At 42.8% G+C, this 17,991-nt stretch overlaps 1 protein-coding gene across 2 annotated transcripts in view; it reads right to left on the reverse strand.

Annotated features, from left to right (window-relative positions):
- The window catches only part of EVA1A (eva-1 homolog A, regulator of programmed cell death), a 199,366-nt gene that overhangs the window by 97,362 nt on the left and 84,013 nt on the right, over positions 1-17,991 (reverse strand). For both annotated transcript variants that reach the window (XM_064411759.1, XM_064411758.1), the window contains exon 5: positions 4,656-4,799. In XM_064411759.1, the coding sequence (XP_064267829.1) occupies positions 4,656-4,799 (144 nt within the window). The remainder of the gene's footprint in view (positions 1-4,655; positions 4,800-17,991) is intronic.

Consider the following 17,991-nt stretch of genomic DNA (forward strand, 5'->3'; position numbering starts at 1 on the left):
AAGCCAGGCTGCTTTCCCAAGCACTCAGAGAAAGCAAAGGTCAGCACAGCCCCATCACCCCAGAGCACCTCAACCACCTCTCCTTGACCCCATCTGGTCTCCCAGCAGCACCAGACACCCCAAAGCAACAGTAGCTGCTGCCCCTGTGCTCAGGCTTTGTTCTTTACCTGAACAATTCTCTCGCTGGGATGTGAAGCACTTGGCCCTTGGGACTCAGCTTATTGCCTCATAAAGCAGGATGGCAGGATTATTAATGTGGCAGAACTGCAGGGTTTTCCAAGCAATTTATGAGTTACCATGGCAGTTCATTAGCTCTCAGCCCAATGACCCCTTCCTGGCAAGCATGAATCAAGCAGGAGGCACGCACACAACTAAATGTACGACAGATATTCACATCAAAAACACATCCAAGGCCATATTTCCTCCATTTTGTTCAGCACATGTCCAACTGCAGCACTAAAAAGTCACCAGTTATTAGGACTGATAACCAACCCACTGAAACACCTCTAGACACAAAGAAATTCACAATCCCCATTTTTAAATTTTCTTTTATTCTCACCAAGCCATTTCTGATGGATACCTGCATTTAAAGAACAGCAGGTCCTTAGCAGGAGGGTTTGTATTTGCAGCCTGCATGGAATGCACAGGGAGGCAGGTCTGGCACTGGGGACAGTGGGCACTCTGAATGGCTCCCTTGACTTTCAATGCTCAGAATAAGGTTTCACTTTACACACAGACAAGCCCCTCATCCCCACTCAAGGAAGAATTTGAGAAAATATTTAACTTTCATGGTAATTATCCATAGGTCTTAAAATAAAGCACACACTTCAATGCTTCCTTGAGTCCAAGTGGCACTGTGTGTGTGAAAAAATTCCACAGGTTTTAATGCAGTGCTCAGTTAGGACTTCAGCACAGGCAAAAAAACCTAATCTAGCAAACTAGAGAGAAAAGAGATATAGAGAATTAAAGGGAGCCTTTGAAGTTAATAACTGGTTAATTGAGAAAATGAAAAGATTGTTAGCACAGTACATGTTATCAATAAATACAAAACCACTACCAAGCCACTCATAGATATTACAAAAAAATTACCATGTTTTATACCAAAGAAAGACAGAGACAAAGGAAGATGTTTGGGGGAAGAGGAAACAAGGAGAGAATAACTTCTAGCAAGTCTTTATTGCATTATTTTTCTCAGTTGCATTAATGCTTTTTTTATTTTCTTTTCTTCTCTAAGACTTTAAGGGTATTTTAAAGAAAAGGCAGAGCTAAAATTTTTCTATCTGCCTCTATTACAGCTGCCACACTCAGAACTCAACCTCAACATGCCTTATGTGCTTCCCAGAATGAACTTGCCTTTTTCTTTTGAAAAACTAATTAATGTATTTATTAGTGCAGTAATGGGACCCACATACTGGAAAATCCCACCTTCCATACCATTCCATTAGCTAAATGTGGCTTTGGGCCAAATTTTTGTATTTCAGCTCCTGCCAAGGTTCAGGTTTGGAATGTTTTTACGTTGGAGGTTTTTTCATCTGTTTCCTTGGCTGGGCTAATGGGACCCTAATGCACACAAGAGATCTCTATCACACCAGGCTGCTGGGTGCTTGTTTGCTTCAATCATCTCATACATACTCACAAACTGGTGGCATTTCCCTCTCAGCTAAATGATGCCAACAGGCCTTGAGCCCATGGTGCAAAGGGGCATAATTTGATATGGAGAACTGCTGACTTGAAACATTCACACTGGCTGGAGTAATTACAACCAATATTTAAAAAATATACAGCTGGGCAAAAAGTTAGATTACACCTTTATTTAATAACAGGTTCATCCAGCAAAACTGTGTGTGTCTGGCAGGAATTCTCATGTCCAATAAAACATGGAAGGTAGAAGAATGAACCTTCAATAAATATGGATATGGCTTAAAGAAAGCAAAGCTGTTGCCTCATCCATTTACCTCTTGGAGATCTGGAATAGGGCCCAAGTCCTGCTGTCAGGCTAGAGAAGAACAGTGAGGACATGACCTGAGAGACCTTGCAGACATTCTCCTGCTGGGACTGGGAGATAAGACACCTCACCAGCTCTTTGCTAGGCCTTGGTCTACATAAACGCTACCAATCTGTCACAGGGTTCATCTCAGCTATGATTTCTGCTAACAGCTCATGAGCTTTTCATTAATATTACCTTTTGTCACCTCATAAATTACTTACTCACCAGACTTTGTTTCATGAGTTGCTGTCAGAAGACATATTGGTCTCCTTCCAGTCCTTCCCATGCTTCAGCACCAAAAGCAGAGCTCAGCTGCTCTGTCCCTGTAGTTGCTGAAGCTCTTCACAAAGGGAATGTCTGCATGACATTGCATGCACCCACAGCCATGTCCATCACTGTTTTTGCTCTCACCAGCTCTTCTGAAGCAGTGCAGCAGGTCAGTAGCACTGGCCAAGGACACGTGGCAGTTCTTCTCACAGGTAAGACCAGTGACACATGGCAGGACATCTCTGTCACAGCTGGGCAGGCAGGGAGTGACAGAGAGGAACAGAATGACTGCACTGCCTGATCTCAGAAAGTGATGGGGTCACTTGAAGCAGCAGCAAAAAGGGTTGAAGTGATGCTCAGAGAAACCCCTTTGTACACCCATCACATTTCCCAAGCTATACCAGGGTCACTGCATCTTTCACTGATCTCCACAAAATAGCATCAAGAGACAACATGTTTCCAAGTGCAAGAGGTGGGAAACAGGGATATATATTGAGATACAGGCAATAGGGAAGTTCAGTCATGCCCATTTGTCCCATCCTGTCCCCTTTCACTCCCACAGTTTTGGTGAAAGTAGAAGAGCACTCTACCAGGAGCCATAATGTGTACAGCTCTAAGGAAACCTGAAAAAAAAAGAGACAGCCAGCAGGAGGTTTTCTACACTGATATCATTCTCTAGGTCATGAGAATACCAAAATGTTTTGTTTTATCATTCCTTCTAAAAGAATTCCAGGACTTAGTTCTGTCTGTCTGGCACAAGCACATAGAACTGGAATTTGATTTCTTGTTTATTTCATTCTCACATGTTGAAGGACTTTGCTATTTGAGGCGAGAAATATGTGTCTGTTGATCACAAAATCCAGTTCAGAAACATGTCTGAGATCATGGTTTTGAAAAGGAGCCATGGCCACCTTCAAAGGATGAGGCAGATTTTACCCACAGAAAAGCAAAACATGCCATTTTGTGCTCTCAAGTGTGACTCATTTCCTGATGCAGTTAGGCTTGGACTAGAGAGTTAAGGTCAGATAAAGAGATCATTAGTGCCTTTTATAGTGGACTTTGAGACCAGGACCACAATTCTAGAATAAGGCCATGGAGGCCTTTGAAGGAGAAATCCTCTTGGAAATACATCATGGGTCTCTGTTTGTTTTCCCTGAATTTTTGAGGGATGGAGCTCCTATTTTCCCTTCTACATTGCCTTCATTTCTGTCAAATCCCCATGAGGATAAGTTTCCAGTCTTTTTATGAGAAAAGTGATATTAAAACATCACCTTCCTGACTAGAAAACTCACAGGGCTTTGCAAGGATAGGCTTGCTACTTCTTGCTGCATCACTTCAAACAAAACCCAGCCTTCCTGCCAAATGAAACAACAGCCAGGCGAGCTGAGAGCCTGATGCTCCTGCCTCAATGTCTCTGCTCCTCAGGGTGCTGCACATCCACCATGCCATAGCCACTACAGAAAATGTTACAGTCACTGCATCTCAAATGCTTTCGGTCACACCCAGCATGCTGCAGTTACACACAGAGAGTGACCCACAGACACATTGCTGTCTGAGGGCACAGACAGCTTCTCCTTCACTACATGTCCCCACTGTCTGCTCAGCACATTCAGTACAGCACCAAAATTTGCACTTACAGATGGATGCAGAAAGGAACACAGAGAGAGAGACTGAGCTGATCCTAGCGACAACTATGTAAGCAAAACCCTGAAGGAAATATTTTCAAATATGCCAGTTACAAATGACCAAAACATCATCACAGTAAGAAGACAGATGTTCTTTTTATACTACAGAACTCAGACAGGAACAATTTTTCCTCTGTTGCAAAATAAGATGACTAGTCAGGTAAGAGCACAGTGACTGCTCAATGCTATGACTTAAGCTCCCAACTGTGAGCAAACTGGTTTTGGTTTTGTTTTTTTTTTTTAATAACAATATTTTGTTAGAAAAATTGTTGCAATGTTTACCTGAAGATTTTGGGAGTGATTTTCTACTAACGTAGTGAATGAGTATGGTTTGGTAATCACCTGATTCTATGGTACAAAATGAAATAAATACAGAATAAAGTAGTAAGGATCCTACTGATAACCACAGCTTTGCTGTAGGATGCCAACATTCAGTGTATAAATGTTCACTGAGTGGATTGACTTCACTGCCAGATTTTCCTGCCTTGAAGAAGCAGATGAATGGGTTAATATATAACATTTCCGTGGTTTTTTGCTTTTTCTATAGAGCCAATGAGTACAAAACAACTCTGGTGATCCAAAGCTTTCCCTTGTTGACCAAATAAGAATCACCATGAGCCAACTGGAAGTTCAACAACTTTTTGCATCTTATTCTCCACACACCACTGCTCAACAAACATAGACCCCAGTGAGTGTTGGAGAATTTTGTAACTTACCACAGGTGTAGATGACATTAAGATGCTTTTGGATGCCTGGGTAACAAGGATCTCCAAATTCATAGGTGCTGGCATATATGCTGCAGCTTCTTTTCCCGTGACAGCGCTTGATCATGAGCTGGAGAGCAGTAGCTGACTGGCACTCTAAAAGGGAAAAACAATACCTATCTGTGAATATTTGTCCATTCACAACCGAAATTGCCTAAAAATAATTTACCAGTGGCAGACTGAGGGCACATACAAGATTTCCATATTTAAAAGTCTTTGTGTTTACATGAGAAAGTATGTCTGACTCTAACACGCCTCTAATAAATTGAAAGAACATTGAAGAATCACACATCCATACAAAGAAGGCTGAGAATAAAGTATGCTTCATCTTTGTAACAACCACAAGAGTGTCTCAAATCCCCCTCTTTGGCCCCTGTTGAAGACAAAGATGATCAGTGTCTCTGTCTCCTCTTTGTGGTTATATTTCTAATGAAAATTACTATGAGATGTAATAATTACAATATTATCATCTACCATTTAGTAGAAATATTGTTTTAATCACATTAATTCCATGCAAGTAGAAACACTTTTAATATTAGAAATTTAGAATATTCCAAAAGTGTTTTCCCATATATTTTTCTCTACCAGGTGGTTTTGCCTGTTTTCTTACTTAGGGTGAAAACAATTTGCACAGATAAAGTCTTGATCTTTTAGGTGCAAGACTGACAGTTTGTTTCACTGTCCAGTCAGGACCAAGCTCAGGGGGAAACTTGCAAGCAGACATTTCTTCAACATCAAATCGTTGCTAAAAGGAACAGGACAGCTACAGAGAATGGAATGCAAACCCCCTTTGGTCACTAATTAGGAGGAAGGGAAAGGAAAAATGGACCTCAAAAGGTACTGAGTGCTAGAACCAGCATAACAATAAAAGCCATGAGAGACACAGGAAAGCCATAGAAAACCAAGCCTACAGGGTAACATGTCTTTTTTTCTCAAATCAAAGGCAGCATTTTATTTCACATGCTGCAAATGACAGAAGAAGAAGGCTCCATGTGAATATTTTCATACTGAATGACCCACACTTCCTTAGGGGATTTCTGATCCAATGAGTGTCAGAGGTTTCAGTGGAAACATCTGGCATGCAGCAATCCTGATTCATTGTCTTTTTGCAAACGTCCAGCTAGAGAAACTCCGCAAATCTAAATGCTGCAGAGGATTTCATGGAGAGTGCCTATTCTTTTTATTTGTTATTGTTCTCACACATAACAGAGAACATCCCACAGCTGTCTGCTTAGAGGCCTTGTCCTCTGGCACAGGAGCATACTGTATCCATGGGGAATTACACATTGCTGGTCCTGTGAGAGGCACAACAAGGCTTTTGCATCCAGCACCCCCAAAGATGGGCAGCCTTTGGAACCTTCCTCACTTAGGAATATGTATGTACTAACAAACTTTACTCTCTACCTTAACAGATCAAATTGACTCTTCAGGTGCCAAAGCTGTAGATCCATCAGACTGAAAATGCTTCTAGGAGTTTTATTTGTCATATACCCTCACACTGATAGTGACAGCTTTTCTACCCATCACTACTCATGTCCTGGTATTAATGGCCTCCTTCCTCCTTCCTCCCACACAGTTCTGAGCAGGCCATGGTTTCCACCCAAACTGACTTTAGCAGTAGCATCTGTATCAGGAAACCAAAGAGTGATAAATTATGGACACAACTTTACCCACTTTAAGTGATACCCTGTGCCTTAGAAAGATTTTGCCAACTAGCATTACCCCAAAGAGGTAATACAGCCTGAGATAGTCCTAATAGTCAATTTACAGAAGGCCCCCACTGTATCTTTGGGGCTTTGAGCAACCTGATCTAGTGGCAGGAGTTCCTGCCCATGGTAGGGGGATTGGAACAAGATGATCTTTAACGACCCTTCCAACTCAAACAATTCCAGAATTCTATAAGCTTCTGGTCTGGCTGGAAGAGTTATCTCAGCCAGGACAACAGGCCATGGACCATGCTGCAGCACCACAGCAGAGATCTATTTCCAGTACCTGTGCCACTGATACTACTCAATTACCAGTACACACGTAACCCCAGAGACCCAGCTTCTTTGGGCACAGACCAGGCCACCACAGTCACAAATACCAGCAGTGAAGTCCTCAACTCTCCCACTGCCAGGCTCTTCCAGCTCAACCTGCGCCAGCCAAAATGATCAGAGGAGTAGAAGGAGCTTTCTATGCCTCAATTACATGTGAAGATGAAAGTCCCTCACATAGAAGATAGGGCATCAAGATTGTAAAAACCTCTTTTACATTAACTTTTTGCAGACCATAGGATGAAAAACTATATCCAGGGGGAAACGTTGCCTGCTGGGACTGCAGCACATAAACCATTCCATAATTTAGCTGAAAGCAATATCTGGAGACTATCCACTCCAATCTCCTGCCCAAAGAAGAGCCAGCTTTGATGTTACATCAGGTTGCTCAGGAATTCGCCCAGGCAAGTTTTGTAAATCTCCACAGAGAAATATTTCCTAAAGTCCTTGGACACTTGATCCTGGGCTAAGCCCCTCTCCAGGTGAAGAATTTTTTCACTGTGTGTAATCAGGTTTCTATTGCTGCAACTCATGTTCACTGCTTTTGGTGTTTATCTGCTGTTTCCTTCTCTGTGTTCCCAAAAAGAGTCTTCTGTATAACTACCTTAGTAAAAAAAGAAATAACATCCCACCCAGAGCTTTCTCATCTGAAAACTGAACAACCTGTGTCCCTCAGTATCCCCCATACGCTGTATGCACCAAGCCCCTGACAACTTGGTGGAGCTCCTGGACTTGCTCCTGTTTTCCAACATCTCTCTTTACCTGGAGAACCCGAACCAGACACTTCAGCATTCCAGTTAAGCTGTAACAAGTGTCCTGTTCAGTTTGGTACCACCTAAAAATCCTGTCCAGGTCATTACTGAATATTTCAAGAAACCTCTAACTGCTTTTAAGTGGCTGCCAGTGAGTTCAATATAGCACAATGGAGGTTTCTTGTAGTGCTCCATTTCCTTGGCTCTTGCTGCAAACAGTCACAATTTTGGCAACTCTTACTGTTTTCCTTGATCTCCAGACCCAATGAACACCAGAATCTGGTGAATGCAGAAGTGGCAGAAAGTCATCTGAGGTATCCATGTTACAGGATCCAGCTAAACTCTACTGACAACAACAGTCTTCCACATGGTAAACTCTTCTCATTTCCCCCATGGAAAGACCTGAGCCCTCCTCTTGGAAACAGTAATATTTTTCTAGCCCTGAAAAAAAAAGAAATGGGGACTAGGCTCAAATTTTGACCAAGTGTTCACTTCAAAGACTTCCTTTTGCTCACAACAGGGAATTTTCCCTGGTTTTGCCTCCACACAATTTCTAAGCAAAAGTGCCTTGTACATTCCCATAAAGGTCAGGGCAAACAGCTTGCAGTGTTTTGAGGGAGGACTACACCAACACTGAAATTAGCTTTGTCTCCCATCTTGGATTTCTTGGTCTGTCAACATGTTCATCCTCCACATAACACATTGAACTGGAAAATGTAAGAGCAGCAATCAAAACCCCCAAATGGGACCATCTTCTATACACACTTCAAAGGGTTTCTGACAAGGAGTTCATTTAGCTTGGTGCCAAAATGTCATATTCAAACATCTTTATTCCCTCACTAATGAGCACTGAATATGTCAATAGTATATCTGAGAGGTGGCTGAATGATAGATGAGACTACAGCACCTTCATAAATCACAGTCACCACTATGGCATTTGGAGCTCTAGAAGGGACAACATGGTATTTTCTTTTGCCCCTGTGTCTCAGGCTTATAAAATTAGTGAATTCACTCCTGTTAGACACTGTGAAGTGCACATTCAACTTCCAAATGTAGATAAGTCCTTGGGGAGCTCACAGAAGTTGGAGCTCCAATTATATTAGCACCTCTTCAGAAGGTGATTCCAGGTCAGAAATCTTCACCTCCAGGTGCCCATCCTCAGAGCTCAGACAGGCAGGAAAACAGAGGAGTTTTATCCATAAATAATGCATTTATCCTGTCAAAAAGATGCAGGGAAGCCAAGCCCAGCAATGTGGTGCAGCACTGTTGGGCTGTGATCCCCTTCAGCTGGCCAAATTAATTTTTCTCCAGGTCTTCAGAAGTGGGAGACTAGACATGGCACTCATTGTACCAGATGCCATGCTCATTCAGGGCAGCATTACAGTTGGATTAGATGATCTTAAGGTCTTTTCCAAACTTAATGATTTTATATTCTACAATCTCCTTTCTTCTGCTGCTTGTTTGCTTGCCAAATGCAAATTCCAAATGTTTTATGAGATACCACCCTGGCACCATCAACAAACAAGTGACTCCATGTGTCAGAGACGTGGGAAGGATGCTCACAATGCCAGCACCATATCACTAAGTCTGAGGTAAGTACTGCTAAGCAGAGCCAGGCCCCTGCTGAGAACCTCTTAAAGACCACAAAGCTCAAATCCCATGATACAGCAATAAAAACTGCTTTAAGACCTCATAGATGATAGAGAGCCCTCTTGGAGAGGTTGGGCCAGAGTTACCCTTGGCTTTCATTAGTCTTGGATTGCTTCAGTACACTGCCAGAGAGCGCATATGAATCCTGGCTATGGTGAAACTTCCACATGTGAAAGTGTTTAAAAGTATCATCTGTGCTTTTCAAATATGGCATTTTCAGCTAAAGTTGGGGCTGTGGGGGAGTGGGATCAGCTCATTTTATTGCCTTTACCTCTGGCCCCAATTTCTAGAAGTTGCACGTCCTTCCAGCCTTGCTCCTGGTGCAAGGTGAATTCCCTTTCCCAGGATAACTTCACAAATGCAGACCACTGGCCAGTTGGATTTCACAACCATTAGCCCAAGTCCCCAGTGGGTAATTCACCTTACCAGTAATTCACCTTACCTACTCCATCAGCCCAGCCTCCGTCAGGGTAAAAACCAAAAGCAGGGCAACAGAGGATGAGAGAGGATTTTACCAGCTGCAGCTTGCAGACCATGTTTGCTTTAAAACTGGAATTGGTCTCAGTGATGTAATGTCCATATCATCAAGCTCACCACAATGAATGGATTTTAGTCAGTCTAAAGCTGCTTCCCAGCATGACTATTTCTTTATTACCTCTTCCTGGTAAAAAAACATAAAAAATAAAAAATAAAAGAAACTGGAGCCAATGCCTATTAATCATATCCTTAATTTTGGTTACTCAGTGTTACTTGTTTTTCTCCAGTAAGGGTGACACATCCAAATCTGAAATCCGAGACAAGCCTTGCTGCTTTTGATTGCAAAACCTATCTGGGTTTGAAAGAATGTTTCCAAACTCTTTAATTTTTGCATTTTGGTAACTCTTAGATGCTCTATTGGAGATTGGAGCCTCTTCCAAAGCAGTAGCCATCACAGACGGATCCACAAACAGATTTAAACCCTGAGTTTTGAGAAGGGTGACTAATCCCACTGTGAAGTTGGGCATATTGCAGATGTTCAAGAGCATTTGCTCATCTGTTTATCTGCTCATGATCAGACTCACCTGGCACAGCCATGCTGAGCCTGCAAAGGTGGGTTCCTGCAGAGATGAGACAGGCTGTCCAGAGCAAGCAGGACCACACACAACTGGTCAGGTGAATGTGTTAGCATGCTGTGAAGCTGCCAGGGAGGAGTTTTCCACAGGCTGTCTATGGATCTGGAGAGGCAGCAGGACATAGAGCTCAACCCAATATTAACATGCCTGCACTTTGCAAAGAAAGAAAACTGGAGCCTGAGAAAAAACTCCACCCACTCATAAGAGCATGAGTCAGACTCTAAGTCTGTGAATTTTCAAGAAAAATGGGGCATTCATTCTACTTTTTTCAGCCAAAAAAATATAAGACCTTGAGGTGTCAAAAGGACCAAATGGTTGGCCACAATTAAAGACTTCAGAAAGGGGATCACTGCCTTAAAATTCTATTTCCAGCAGTACATACAAGTAAATGTTTAGGAACTGGAGCAGGACTGGTGGTAGCTGACCAAGAGGCAAATTCTGTGGGATGCTTTGGCTCAGTATAAAGGCATCAGGAGCAGACACAGATCTTGAAATTAAACCATCAGCAGAACCCTAACTTTCCTTGCTGTCTTTTGAGGAGCAGGTGAAAGGATCAACTTAAGATAAATTTTCCCTTAATGGAAGTAATTTGCAAACAATTGACAGCTTGAGGAGGATACTCCTCCCAAGCAGAGAACAGGATTTTTCCCCTAAAACAGCCAGCCTGATTTCCTGCTCGAGAACAAAAGAGGAAAGTTTTCTTGCTGGAAGCTATGAATGTGAGAGGACAGAATGAAAGATGGAAGGAGTCAATTAACCAAGAGGAGAGACATTTCATTCCTGCAAAGAAAGCTGACAGATGTCTGAATCAGTGGTGTGGTTATCCACTTGTCTGCCGAAAGAGAAAACAAATTTCAATGGAGTGGCAGAAAGGACAAAAGCAGGAAGTAACTCCAACCTTTCAGGTGAAGAAACTGCCTAAATTCCTTCATGTTTTACCCAGAAGTGACTGCCTCAATCTGAAAAAGAACCTTTATCATAAGCAGGAGGGAAGGAAGCTCTCCTGGTTTTGGGAAGTTTTTCATCCATTTTAAAGATGTCCCATTAGCTGTGGTTGATACAAACATCAGCTCCTTCACACAGTGGCAGCTGCTAGAGGTGCCTAAGCCTCAGCTTCAGCCAAAATTAGCCATCCAGCAGCCTGTGAAGGATGTCTTCACGGAATATCAATGAGTCAGTCTGCACTCTGTGCAGTACATCAAACCCCAGGCATTTTCAGCTAAGCCCATGCCCATTAAGTTTGATGTTCTCTTTAAAAGCCAGTGCAGAAGACTGTTAATAAAGATGGATTTTGTCCACTTTCTCTATCATTTAGCAGCCTGGGGAAGTAATTTCTTTATCAGTGTAAAGTTGTTGCACAGTTTCATTTGGGGGCAACTGAAATACACTGGATTTCTCTTCTGCCATGGCACACAAGGCTCAATATAGGACAAAAGAAGTGAGTTCGGTCTAGATCCACAAGACAAGAGGGAGAAAACCAAACTACAAATATTTAAGTATCCTTAAGACCAACCAATGTGAAGTTCAGCCAATAGAAACCAAAGACTGCCCTTAAACAAAAAGGTACAGAAGCAGAAGTGTATTTACATACCCAGAAGAAGCTCAGGAGCAGGAACCCAAAACAATTAAAAGGTAAAGTTCCCCACTGGTATTTGTAAAATGATAAATGGTCATCATCATATTACAAATAGCTGCAGAGAATTTCATGTTGATACGGCTGTATATAGAACATGTGTCTTGCACAATGTCACTGAACTGGCTAGGAAGGAAATCTATATCCAAACATTAGAATCATGTGCAGAGAAGGCCAGCTTTACATTTAAAAAAGTATGTTTCACAGAAAGAGAGAGAAAAATTAGTCACTATAAAACTTTGGAAACTTCAGCAGTGGGTCAGAAAAGAGAAAATTATCTCAAAAGAAGCCAATCACATTTAGAGACTGCAACTGAAGGATCGATTACAGATTTAATTACAGATCCTATCATTACATTTAAAAACACTTTGTTTATTAATGTGAACTTTAATCATCTTATCACCCTTGTATCTGGAACCAGAACTCACATAAAGTATATTAGCCTCCAGTTTTGCAGGGACTGACTCAGAGTTTGCAAAGTTGATCAAATTAATAACATTTCTCAGGTTTGGGGGCTGAAGTGAGAATCCAAGGACAGCTTCAAACAAGATCCAAGAAGTGTCAGAGAACAAAGAAGATTTGGTGTGGCAATGACAGTTAAATTTTATTGTTTAATTTGCAGCACAGTGGATCGTGGGCTGTAAGATATTCAAGAAAAGAAGCAAAGAAGGTAACAGCTTTAGCATCACTCAGTAGAAGATAGGGATAGTGCTTTCAATGTATCTACTTCTCTGTGAAGTCCTTGAGTTCATTTCTCCTTCCTATTCATTACAGCCCAAAAAAAAATATTTTACTGAACATGGGGATATTCAACAAGTGCCTAGACCTAGACTGAAGCAAGGTCTGAACTTCACAAGCTGCAGGACTGGCCCATTTTCTGAAGAGATTACCCAGCTGACACAGCCTGCAAGTCACTGCTTGCCCTTGGTCCCTAAAATAAAGCATGGCGTGCCTGCAAACTCCCAGGTTTCACATTACCTTTGTTTCTCAGGCTCTCACTCTGGCAATTTTGCAATATTCTTGAGTGACATCTGAATTAGCTTAAGAGGAACTTTATCAGTTTTGAACAAGTTACACTGGTTTTCATTCAAAGGAACTCCATGGAAACAAACAGAGATGCTACACATTTAAATCTCTTAAACTTTGCCCTTTTATTGTTAGGATTGTATTTTGGAGTTGCTTTTAAATAATAGCTGGGCAATAAGCAACTTTTATAAGATCAGCCACTAAAGAAGTTGATATTACTGATGCAAATACTTTACTTCTTCAAATATCATACCAATAGCCACAGCCTGCTAGTGCTATTTAAATTCCTAGTTTCAGAATTTTTAATTACAATCATAGTGGGGGGTCATACTGCACTGTAAACAGCATTTCAAAACCAACCTAAACCTTGGTTTAGAGAAAGATCTTGTCCAGACTCACATTTGAACGTACTTTTTAATTATTTTTTTAAATAGCTATTGTGTGCATATAAAAACAATTTCATATAAATCATTTTTATGGCTCTATGGAATCCAACAATAGTTGGAGTTTTCTAGAAACAGCTGTAAAGTGATTTTAATTACCTCCTGCTGTTTTGAGACAAAAAGTGAAACACATAAAGTATCTAAAATTGAAGAACAACTTTCTGAAAGCAGGCTTTGTCCCACTTTAACTCAGCATTCTAAATGGGAACTGCATTTCAATTTAAATTTAATAAGGTATGATATGTGAATTAAACAGCAACTGATATTTATTTAGCCTTCAGATTTGGATACTTATGGGTTTTATTACATACAAACAGATTGGCCTCTAAAAACATGTTCTTAATCATGAGTTATACACATAATAAAGTAGTTTCTGCCCTGAATGTAAATGAAGCACACACAGAGTCACACCTACAGGAGGGGTGCTTTGGAAGCCTGGGGTCTCTGTAGAGAAGAATGACAGGGTCTGAGCCCCCAGCTGCTGCTCATCCCACAGACCCAGCACTGCAGCTGCTTTAAAGGCCAGACAGGGAAACCAGGATGAAGCACAAGAGTCTTTCAGCCACCTGGATCTGCTGAAGGTCAGCTGTGCTACATGGCATTGTCTGACCAGCACAGAGTTCTGTGGATATCTCATCCTTTCCTGCAGTCCCAGCCATCCTCTCCTTCCCCAGCAGTGCCAGGGGTTACTGCTCCTCATTGTCCAGCTCCACACTTTTATTTTTAAGCATTTGACTTAAGTTTAAGATTAGAGCACAGCCACAGTCTTGTCCTGATGGAAACAGGATGGAAAATGGTCATAGATGGTGAAGCAGAAGAGAACCAGAAATGCACAGCTGGAGGGGCAGCAGTTTCTTAAAGCCAGCTCTTCTGCTGGCAGGAACATGTACCCTGGAATAAAATGGATTTTTTTTTTTTACTGCATGTATTTCATCTTCATTCACATGCTAGATCTGGTCACAGATAAACAAACTAGAAGGGTCCATTATTTATATGGTATAATAAATATTTATATGAAGACTCTGCTTCAAGTCTTATATACATCTGCATTAAGAGGAGGGAACCAAAACAAACCGGGTTGGATCACCTTCTGTCACTGCATTAGAATGAAAAATTCCAAGGAATGAGCACCTAAAGCACAGTCTCATTTGCTGAACTCCTTCCTGTGCTCTTCCATTATCAGATCCCATGAGTGACAGAATGCCACTGACCATCTGAGTTTCCTCAGGGCTTTGTAAACATATTCATTTTTCTCCTTTACAGGGGCACAGGAGACAACTTGTATGTTAAGTGACAAGGACATTTCAGTCTCAGCAGAGTCTCAGTTTAATCCACACCCCAGGACCCAGAGCAAGGCTGAGGAGCCAAGGTTCCCACAATCTTGCAGAGACTCCAAAACCAAGCCCAGATTCCTTCTACCCAGGATGAGTGCTTAAATTGCTTTGGGCTTTTTGTATACGTGATGGAGAAAGACAGGGTCCCTGAAAAGGAGTCCTGGATGCTGTGTTAGAAGTCAGCTGAACTCATCCATCTCACTCTCTGTGGTTCAGGGGGGGACATACTGTAAAAAATGAATAATGTGAATGAGTCAGATGCCCTGAATATGAACAAAGATATTGCTGCACTAAGCAACAAAAAGGGTAATCATTTTACATCCAAGATCTTCCTCCTCAGACTCCTAATTAGATCACTACCTTGTACTCAGACACATGTAGAAAAGGGCCATTTTTTAAATTACTTCTCTCAGAACAAACAAGCCGCTTGGAGATGCAGGCAGAGGCAGCTGTAAACAGCAGGAAAAGGGGGCAAAGGGCTCACTTGGCTGAGGGATATTAATGGTTCATTGCTTGTAAATAGCCCTTTCCCCAGAGACCTCCCCATGCTCTGTGTATGCTCACTGCACATGCTGGCAGCAAAGGGGAGCTTTATTAAGAGAGTTACAAATAAGGTCAAATTCTTTTAGGAGCTTTTCAGAGTTCCCAAGGCACTCAAGGAGGGCTCCAGCTGTTTGCAGGGGTTTCCCATTACGGTCAGAGACACAAGTTTCAGCATGCTTCCAGTTAAAAGAGGATCTTGACAGATTTTCACTTTAACATGACAGCAATAAGATGGAGTTGTCCACCATAACTTTCCCTTCACACATGTTAAGTACATTCATGTAGACATTATACAAAGAGAAAGCATGTGGCTGGCATGGCATGGCATGGCCATGGGGAGGATCTGTCATCACCCAAAAGTAGCACAGCAATAGCTGCAACACCAGGATACCTCAGAAACCAGCTGAGCACCTAATGTAGAATCCAGGAAATTCACTGCTAGTGGACTTTATCTCCTCAACACTTCTACAGGAGTACAAGGTCTTGTTTTTCAAGGCAGAAACAGCACAAATTGAATTGGTTTACCTTATATATGCAATGCTCTATTAGGCCGTCTCTCCTGCCCATCTTAGACCTCAGTTCTTTAAAATCCTCAATTGTAGAAGTAGTATATTTCTAAATTCAATCCAAATGTGCGTTTTGTCCACAGAAAGAAAAATGGAACCAAATTTTCTGAACTGTTTTTCATTAGCAGAGGAAGAACAGATAATCTTCACTGCTTTTGGGGCAAGTATAACTTCTTCACTCATCAAGTAGCTCAGGCTGCGTGGATAAAAATAATCACTGCAAACTTGTGCAGGGACTACTTCCCAGCAAAATGTCCTTTGCCAAGGCTCAGACTTGACACAAATCATCATACCCATGAAATTCAAACAGAACAAATCTCCTGTGTACAGAACATAGCTGGGTTCTGCCTTCCAGGAACTGAATGTTGCTGCAAAGTCTGACTCATATGGTCATGTTTGTAAGATCAGCTTGTTGTGAATGTCTGGGATCAAAGGCTGCCATGGAGCAGCCCTCCCCAGACTGCAGGGCTGTGGAAACGTGCAGGGAAATGTTCTCCAGCTAGCAGAAGCTTTGATTTATAAATTGTGATGTTTCCACCTGCTCCTGAAGGAACAGAGCTGCCTGCTGGGCTAGGCAGGCTCTTGAGAAGAGCAGTTTCTGAAGCAGGCTGGGGGACCCTGAGTGCTGTTCCCACAATCATTTGTGGCAGCTGGGAGCACAACCTGCTCTTGTCACTGGAGACAGGAATGGGAGGTTTGCAGGGTGCCATGGGGAAGCACAGTGTGAATGTGCTTTTTACTGATTTGGGTTGGAGGAGGTTTCTCCTGTGGAGCCAAGACAAGTGCAAACTACAGCCAGAGCTCACCTTCCCATTCCTGCAGCGCTGGAGCTCTGCTCCCCTGGGCCAGCTCACACAGGCAGACAAAGGGAAGGCTGTGATAATCACAGACTGCCTCATGACAAGGAGAACTGTGAGCTGTAGCTGAAGAAACCTGAACAACCATTCCCAAACATGACTGGGACTTAAGGGCTGGAGCATGGTGAATTGGAATGACCATCTGCTCAACCCCAATTTTCTTTAAGTTAAGCTCACCCCTGCCCCCACAATTCACTCAGGATTTCAGCATGCAAGGAAACATCAACAGCTTTCACCCCACACAGCCAGAGCCCAAATGGCTGGGAAAGCCTGGGGAAGTCACTGCTCCGTGGTGAGTTCCTCACATCTCCCCCCCAGCCCTGCAGGGCATGCAGCCAGCAGACATTCCAGACACCCTTCCCACCCTCCCTTTGTTCTTATGGATAGGACATACCACTCCCACAGCACCCCAGGAGCACCAGACTGACTTAAGATACTTGAGACCCCAGCAATTCCAAACATGTGGATATTTGCTCCTGTCCAACAACTCTGTCATTTTTAGCATCTGTTCACAGCTTAAAACCTTGAGCTGGTTTTTTAGTGTAAAGTTTCCTCAGCATTCCCACCCCTGACTTCGCATTACACTGAGCCTGCTCATGTAATTCCATTTAGGAGCTGACATTTGAGGAAGGCCCTGCCTCATCCCAGGAGCAGACTGTGTGCTGCACTCTAGGATCTGACACCTCATTTCCTTGGGCAAACATCCCAATTTGTAGAGCTCACAAGGCCAGTTTGAGAACAGCAGGGCATACAGGTGCTGGAGATCCTGTGGCACGTGCAGCCCACTGCTTGTTCTCCCTGTTTGTGCTTGCTGTCCCATTTTCTGGTCCCACATACCTTGCTCTTGACCAGCAGCAGTTTCATGATTTTGCAGCTGGGAAAAGAAGAATAAAACTTTATCCTTTGTGGCTTCACATAGAGTTTTACTTCACGCTGACATTGAAGAGTGGGTCCCTGTGCTGGTGCCTTGTCACTGGCAAGTGCCTGTTCCTGCCCTCTCAGCAAGGACAACAGAGTGGGGTGCTCAGGGCTGCTCCAGAAACCCATCTTGATTCACTTACTTGGCAAGTTCTCACCCAGGAGCCCAACCACCACAGCAACCAGTGCACAGACTCAGCCCAGCCCAAACACCACACCAAAGGGGTCCAGGCTACCCTGCCACACACCTCTGTTTTGCCTTCTGATACCTGGCAACTGGGGGACTACAGGAGCACATCCAGGAACACTGGTCACCTCAGGAGACCCTGCACAACTCAGCTGTGCTACAAGTGCTCAGACTTGCACAGCTACACAAGCAAGACATTTGCCATGCTGCACAAATAACCAGACTGGCCTC

Source organism: Passer domesticus, chromosome 3, assembly GCF_036417665.1.
Source record: "Passer domesticus isolate bPasDom1 chromosome 3, bPasDom1.hap1, whole genome shotgun sequence".
NCBI classification, from domain to species: domain Eukaryota; kingdom Metazoa; phylum Chordata; class Aves; order Passeriformes; family Passeridae; genus Passer; species Passer domesticus.